General features: G+C 40.3%; 1 protein-coding gene across 1 annotated transcript in view; it reads right to left on the bottom strand.

Annotated features, from left to right (window-relative positions):
- Positions 1-2279: 2279 nt before the first annotated feature.
- Positions 2280-8730, bottom strand: part of pacsin3 (protein kinase C and casein kinase substrate in neurons 3) — a 33330-nt gene continuing 26879 nt past the window's right edge. Inside the window, exons 9-10 of the mRNA XM_071921148.2 lie at positions 6485-6654; positions 2280-3668 (exon numbers count right to left, since the gene is read on the bottom strand). Coding sequence (XP_071777249.2) covers positions 3553-3668; positions 6485-6654 — 286 coding nt within the window. The 3' untranslated portion in view covers positions 2280-3552. The remainder of the gene's footprint in view (positions 3669-6484; positions 6655-8730) is intronic.

Below are 8730 nucleotides of genomic sequence, written 5' to 3'. Positions count from 1 at the left end.
TGGACACACGCATTTTTCTTTATTTTTACTATTTTTCACATTTTAGAATAGGCTAATAGCAAATCAAACAAATCAAAACTATTTTATATTTTAGATTCTTTAGCCGCCCTTTGCCTTGATGGAAAGGCAAAGGCTTTGGAAAGAAATTCATACATAGGCATCAACTTAACTATTTATATTTGTCGAAAAATCTAATTTCAAGCATTTAAGCATAAACCTTTAGATCAAAATGGCTTTAAAATAATGAAAAACATAGTACATTCAAATAAGGTGTGTCCAGACTTTTGACTGGTAGTGTACATACATTTATTATAGTACTCATATAGACAGAAAAATATTTTTTTACATTGTGCTCCTGCAACAATATAAAACAGTAAACCAGTCAACCTGCACACCTGCTGTAGCCAGTACAAACCACTAGAGGGCGATGTCACTCCACACAAAAATGTGATTTATACAGAAAATGAGTTGTGCATGTTTACACTCACTGTTACCACATCATTGGCTTTGTTTAGCGAACAATTATTTGGATTTAAGATTTTTTGTTAAGTTTGGAATTTTTTTATTTGAGCTTTTGATCCAAGCACTGCCAGTCGGTGACAGCTGAGTTTTACATGTAAATTAAGGCTGTTAGGGCTTTATTTTCTGGATTAAAAGCGACCTATATTCTGACACGATTATGTCAAAAAAGTTCCAATAGGGTTATCCTTAGTAAAATTGGATTTTAAAAGTGTTTCATAGCAAATTCTTATGAAAATAATTAAACATTTGTAGTGGGTGAGGGGTTAGCACTGTCGCCTCACAGCAAAAATGTCCCAGATTTGATTCCCGTGTCTTTCTGTGTGGAGTTGGCATTTCCTTCCGTGTTCACATCCTTACAGTCTATGGGTTTCCTCCACAGTCCACAGACATGCAGGTGGATTGGACACTCTCAGTTGCCCATAGGAATGAATAAGGTCCTATTGTGTTTAATGAGACGCGCCCTCTACTGGTTATAGAAGAAAACACACATTCCTCTAAATGACTACATGACTACAAGAGTCAAAAGTATATTGGACACTCTGGGGACCCGTAGTCAGCACATGTCACTTTCAGCTTGACCTAGTCTAAGAATGATATTCTTGACATATACAAATAGAGCAAAAAAGTTTCAGATTATATTACTCATTTTATATCATCAATCATAGATTTGTAGAGGAACTGTTGCCTGTTTTCCATGATCAATACTGAGAGCTGGATCAGTGTTGACACTGTATCCCAGGGTAGCTGATCTTTAAGGATAATAAATGTGAGAATGTTTTATTTGGCTTTCCCAATTCTTTTAATAAGCTGCAGCCTCATCTTGGTTATCTCTTAGCTAATGTTAAGGCTGCTGCTAGAATCCTGGGAGTGATTTTTGATTTTAATCCTTTGCTGACCTCGAAAAGGTGATTCACACCTGTAGATCAGCTCGTTTGGACTACTGCAAGTCTCTTTGGTCCTGTCTCAGTCAACATACCCTCTCTCATCTGCAGTTAGTACAGAATGCAGCAGTAAGGCTGTTAACTAAATCTATATATCCATATTACTCATATTTAATTCTCTACACTGGTTGCCTTGCCAGTAAATTTTAGAATTGATTGTTAGATTTTACTGATCACCTACATAGGTTGTGTTGGACTAGCACCTAGCTACATGTCTGACCTTTTAATCTCCTATGAGCCAAGTGGCAGCCTGAGATCCTTGGGCAGGACAGGCCGCTGTCAGTTGTCCCTAAATCCAGGCTGAAAACTAAGAGTGGCCTTCTCAGTTAAGGGTTCCAGGACTGTGGGACAAGCTGCCTGAGGAGATCAGGCTGCTTCTTCAGTGTCTTTTTTCAAATCACTCTTACATTATCCTTTTTGTTAATGTGTTTTTTTTTTAGTGTTGGTGCAAGTTGGCTATACATGGATTTTCTCATCAGGATATGAAAAGACATATAAACAGTTTATTTCCAATCTGACTCTCATGGTGTTATGAGCTAGCATCCAGAATACTCTGTTCATGTAAAACACCTATTTTTATATACCAGTCAGTCCAGCAGGGGGAGCTACTGATATTTGAAAATGAATGTTTCCCTACACCATACAATCATCATATTATTCCTGTATAGGCAGAAAAAGAAATTAGTTTTTAAATTTGTTGTTGGCTGCACAAAGTTCTTTGTTGTTGCTTCCTGCACCTTACACCTTAAGTATAAGTTACAGAAAATTTTGGAAATAAATTAGTAAAAACATAAATCACACAAACAGCACAGTAACTTCAAGGTTTCTAATGTTTTTATTTGGAAGCCTACATGGGTTAGCTGTAGCGGTGCTCCGATCAGCAGGCAGAGGGAGGCTCCCTCTCACACAAAACCCACAAACTTCACTAAAACATGAAAACCGAAAAGCTGACATCTTTAGACAAAAAAAATGAACACTTATTTTAGATAAGTGAGCTGCGTGTGCTTCAGGATTAGGAACCAAGTTGAGCGCAGCCCAGCAATACAAACTAGCAAACAAACCTCCCACAGGTTAAATGACCCAAATCTACTATTGTGCTCCCCACTTTAGTCAGTTTAGTTCAAATGGGGAAAAAAAAAGATTAAATGGTTTAAACATAAAAATAAATTAAAAGCAAATAAAAAGTTTAACTGTCTGTAAAAACTCTAACCTTAAAAAGAAAAAAGATTTTCTGAGAAGCAGGTGGTAACAGTTTGGACCATCCATATTCAAAATCAAATGACTTAATATAAACGTACGGCTATCACATAAAAAAACAGACAACAAAAAAAACAAAAAACATCAATGTCTCTAGCATCAGAAAGTGGACAAACAAGAAAGTGAATGCACTCTCACACCTAAATATCTACAATCCCAAGCATACCACTGCCAAGCTAAATGACTGGGAGGGGAAATAAAGAGCATGCATGGTTCACTTTTACAGCTAATCAAGTGCTGTGTGCACAATCAAAGTTACATGAAACCATTTTAAATACATGACATTAATGACATTTACCAAAGTCCAGGTAAAGTGACCGGTTTGACTCCTGGAGGTGATCAGCAGTAACATTAAAGGGCCAGGTCAGTGTCCAGCAGAGGGTGTAATCCCCCAGTCAGACAGCAGGGCGGCGCTGCGCTTCTCTGGCCTCCTCTGCTAAGGCACTAACCGTCTCTCATGGTCTATTCATGTTGTTGTCCACTCTGGACAACGTGTCTTCAGAAGCGGTTTCTCTCTCTCTCTCTGTAAAGCATCTTCAAACCTTTTTTTTCCAAACACATAGTCAAAATATTGTCGACTCGAGGCCGAGTGAACAGCCTGTCCTTCTTACTCCGCTAGTGTGGCAGGAAAACACGAGTGGACTGGCTGAAGTCCAAAACGTTGCAAAAAAAAAAAAAAAAAAAACTTGAGTGGCGGGTATTACAGTCAGTCACCAAAGATTGTCCAGTTTCACAGAGGGCATGTCTACATGTCGGCGCTAATAGCTTGTGATTGGTCCTGGCGTCTTGAGTCTCGTGTACCATTGGCTGGGCGACCAGAGGGGACGGGCCATCAGGAAGCGACAACCTGGACGTAGTTGGCAGGATAGAGGCCAACCTGGCCGCTGGTCAGCTGTCCTTTACACCAGCCCTGCTCATCCTCCTCTCCCAGCTTCAACAGCTCCTCTCCTGGACAGGAGGGGGGTAAGAAGTTACAACTGTGAAGTCATGTAAAACACAGCATTCACATCCATTGCAAGTGGTATAAGGCATTCATTCTTTGTGAAGATAATCCACACTAGAACAGAAGTGGTCACCTGTCCCACCTGGTCTATTACCTGGTCCTGGTTTAGACTAAGCAGAGCTGAGCTGGGCTAAGCTTTTCCTAACTGCCTGTCCCATCACGTCCCATTAAGTCAGTATCCTGCTAACGCCTCATGACGCCCACAGGGCATGGACTCACGCCTCGTTCACAACTTCACGGATTGCCGGTTTGACAGAGATCGAAAATCATCAATTCCAAGGGAGGATGACTGACAGACAGCAACAGACTAGCGCCCTCCTGTGGCCGTCGGCTCCGTCGGCCTGCAGATAACAGATATGTCGGATTTTTCCAAACTGCGCTGAGAACGGACCGTCAGAATAACCGGAAGGAGATGCATTTAGCAAGTTTTAAGGAATAGCAATTTGTAAATAGAGTCTCTCTCAAATATATTAAGTCAACAGAAAATATTTTTCAGTATATATAGTTTCAGGATGGTGTTGGTGTTAATTATTATCAATTAGTTCACTATTCTGTTCCGTCAAAGTAAAAGCACGTCAGTGTGTTGTAGAGGGAGCGGAGATTGAGCCAAATGGTCAAATCAGTGGACAAAGTTGTGCATGTAGCGTAAAGCTCCAACATGTAAACCAGGTCAAGGCATTACCAGAAAATACATAAATGCCAGAAAACCCAGGATTACGCCCAAAGCTAGCTCGCTAACCCACTAGACTTGCTTTGTGAGGCAAGACCCTGTTCTTACACCGGATCACTGCCACCAAATTATCACAAAAACAAAAATATTACTTTTTTCCACCCGCAAACCAATCACAAGAGAGTCTGGGGAGATGTATTTCATTCTGCAACTTGCCCATGGCAGCATTTGTTTGGAGCGAGAGGGTTGAGAGTTTGAAAACTGACAAAGTGAGTGACGTTTTCAAAAATGTCTGGTAATTGAACGGACTCTGAGAAACTCGAGCCATTAGCCATCTGAACGGAGGACGAGATTAATATGCACATGTGCACAATAATAGCAGGAGAAATTTGGCATCCGTCATTTTTGTAAAACAATAACAAGGGACGTCTTCCGCCGGGACAGTTATCCATGGGAATAACAAAAATACACCACGACAAAATGAGTCGGTCAGGAATGCAAGGAATATCACGAATAGCGTTTTTTTGTGCTTTTGGGTGGACTTTTCCTTTAAATACTCTCCAGTGCTTTGTGTTGGCCATAGGAATACCCTGATTTTTTAGTGAATAAGCTCTTTGATCAAATTACTCTTCTGCAACAACATTGTTGTGTTCTGTGTGTTGAGTATTTAGTGTTTTTGTGATGATGTTGAGCCTTCCAGTACAATCCACTAAACATACACAGCAGGCTAACATGTTAGCATGTACCACGGTGAACTAAATACACGCTGTACACACAGAAAAACAGTTACCAATATTCTTGTCACATAAAGATAAATTGATCAAAGATCTTATTGACACCAACAAAAGTCAGTGTATTCCTTTCACTCTAAAGTGGAAAAGGAGCTAACAACATAAATACGTTTATACAGCAAATACATCCCACCACAGCCCAGTGATTCATCAACCAACAAATCATTGAAACAGATTACAGACACTTACCTGACAGGCCAATGAGCAATATGAGTATAGAATCATAGATTATCCTGCGATAATCCCTCAAGAGGAACCACATAATAGCATTCTTGTTATTTAGACAGCTTTTGAATGTCAAACATCCCGTGGATCAGGAAGATCAACATTCAAAATGGGTTTTATTCCCAACAAGAATGTCCCTGTTGCCTGGGTTCCTGAGTGAGAGGGGTCAGTATTTAAAAAAATAAAAGCTGATTTCTTCATAAGCTTGTTCCAGTCGGCCAGCAGAGATAATGTGAAGCTGTTTGTGCTTCACATTTGTCTCAGCTGTATGCTTCAGGTTTAGGATGAATTTATAACTACACCACTGGCTCCACAGGTTACAGCATACATGCAGACTGAGGCAAAATGTAAAGTGTGTATGTGTGTGTTCCCAGGACAATACAGTTTTACTGAGAGCCCATGCGTGTGAAAGGATGTGTGTGAGAGACATGAGGGTGTGTGTGTGTGTGTGTGTGTGTGGGTGAGGGATTCAGGTGAGGCACCACAGGTGAACATGAAAAAAAAAAAAAAAAACCTTTAATCATAACAGACTGAAATTTTATGTTTATGTTGATTCTAATGTTGACACAAATACAACCACTTTTTGTTCTTTATTTTGTTCTTATTTCTCAAATTCATGTTCTCAAATTCAAATTAGCGAATATTTCATACAAATGAGAACACTGGTTGCAAAGTGGATAAAATCAGATCGCATTTTGCTGTTTCATGCTGATGAATAACTTTTCTATTCTTTTCATGTAAAATAGCCCCTAAAATAGAAAAAACAAGATATCTAACAAAAAACAAAATATACCAAAAGAAAGCCTTTTAAGCTTTTTAAAAAGCAGCAAGTGAAATTTGGCAGCCATATGCACAAGTTAAATTGAAAAAAGAGTTTTGCAAATAGGGACGATGTCATTTTGAGAAAATGGCCGGTAAAGGTTTTGTGCTTCATGTACTTGATGCAACTGGCATAAAAATACTTTGAAAATAACACTGTAAAGTTGGTTGGGGAGTTAAAATATCTAAAACCTGACCAATCTATAATTTCCCCCTGTGGTGCCTCGCCTTCACAAGCATTAGTAAGGGTTAATACCTGCTTTAAAGCTGAGCTCATCGGCCTCCTGGCCCGTGTAATCATAGAGCGCTCGGACATGCACCCCGTCTACCTGCTCCTCCTCGTCCTCCGCCTCCCCCAACCCGTTCACTGCCAGGACCTTCTTAGGGCTTTCCTCATCTGACCAGTCTGACGAATAGTCTTTCACCCTGCAGAGCACAGCGGACACAGAGTGGTGAGAGGTGGAGGGAGATTAAAGGTCTGATGAACTCTGGTAGTGTCTTGGGTTGTGCATCTTCCTCCATGATAAAACCCCAAAATCAGTGATTCTGTGATCTGTTGCTCCGGTAGAGGAGACTGGAGAATTGTGCTTTTTTCTCTCTCCATTCACTGTCATTGTATGGAGGAACAGTCTGAAAATCACACTTCTCATCATGCTGTTGAATTGTGGTTAAGTTAATCGCTTTCTTTAACAAATTGTGTAACAAATTTATGCCGATGGAAGGAAGAAAATAATATGTTTATCAATAATTGTAAATAGCCGGAAAAAAGTGAGAGACTTGCTTATATATTGGCAGAATCTGCTTTGTCAAAGTCCTGTCACCCACCTTTATTCGCCCATTTACAACTATTGGTAAATGTATTATTTTCTTTGTGCACTTTTTGCACATTTTCGTGAGCAGAGCATGGCTTAATAAATGCCTTGAAATTACTTTTTCTGCCTCCTTCTTAGTCTTTTTGATTTAAAGTAGTGTGCGGATTCCTTGCCTTTTTTATATATATATATATAATAAATCTAAGAATTGCACATTGCAGCAGCACTATTCACAATTCACACTATTAACAATTCTCAATTGAAACTGGATGATAGTAGACTGTTTTGAATGAAAGCTGGCTACACCATAACCATTTCTTTAAAAAATTAGAGCAATATTAGTGATATTGGTCGTGTTGCCCACTGCTAGAATGGACATTATGACTGTGGGAGTGTGAACATTGGTGTGCACATTTTCTAAGAATGACGAACTCTAAGCAACCACTAGGGGGCAGCAGTGACAATGACACAATACTACATACAGGAAGGTCTGTGCTTTGAACGACAGTATTATGCTGTCCATTAAAAACACAGATGGTTACATCCCAAGAGTGTTACCATTTTGTGACCAAAGCTCTTAGATATTAACAATATTCCACAATGAGATTTAATTCAATGCCACTCATCATTTTGTGAGATAATGATGATTGATAATGGGGAGGATTGCTGTTTTAGAAGTGGATTCCACAGATAAACTACAAGGTCATAGGCGCCCAGCCCATCCAGCAACAAACAACACACACACACACACACACACACACACAGTTCAGTTGTTCACACACACTCAGATGCCAGCATGCATGATAATGATGACATATGTATTAGATATTTTAAATAGTACGCAACATTGAAGTTGTATATTGAGAAACACAACCAGCTGTTCACAGCCACTGCTGCTCAAGGGGTGAGGACCTCCAATATGGCCGCCAGGGGGCGTGTTATGTCACCTGACAGCCTTCTATATAAAGCTGCAGAGTATATGCACTTTTGTATGCAGCAACGGGTTCGACTGTGTTTGTCTTTTAGGCAAATTCACCTTCGTTGCTGCCTTCAGTTCAGTCTGCGAGGGTCGCAGGGAGGAGGGATTTGTCGCTTGTTGCTTTTGAGAAAAAAGTCGCCAAAGGGGGTCGGAAAAGTCGCTAAATCAAGTGACAAAGTCACAAGTTGGCAACAGCGCCCAGAGATGCACACACACACACACACACACACACAGACAGACAAACACAAACACACAGAGACTGAGTCAGCTTTCTAGCTACTAATTAGAGTGTGTAGCCTGCTAGGTACAGGATGTTAACTCCTCAGGGTGGCTAGAAGGGAACATCATGACTAACGTGTAGTTCACGCACACACACACACACACACACACACACACACACACACACACAGGTGGTTAAAACGGAGATAATTGTAGTCATGTATTTAGTCTGGTCTAAACAGCCCACAGGTACATGTTGTTTTAAAACTTCAGGAAAACAATCCTGTATGTACAGTCCTGGTCTGCTCTGTTTCAACTAAGCAGTGCATGTGTGTTTGTGTATGTATTGTGTCAGTTAACCCTTTCCCCACTTGCTTGGAGGGACACACACACACACACACACACACACACACACACACACATCTCTCACAACTACAGCAAACTGCATGATGAGCTGCTCAGTTGGCGCAACTGTTAACATTTTGGCAAAGC

Source organism: Centroberyx gerrardi, chromosome 1 (genome assembly GCF_048128805.1).
Source record: "Centroberyx gerrardi isolate f3 chromosome 1, fCenGer3.hap1.cur.20231027, whole genome shotgun sequence".
Taxonomy (NCBI): domain Eukaryota; kingdom Metazoa; phylum Chordata; class Actinopteri; order Beryciformes; family Berycidae; genus Centroberyx; species Centroberyx gerrardi.
This window is presented reverse-complemented; position numbering and strand designations above follow the sequence as displayed.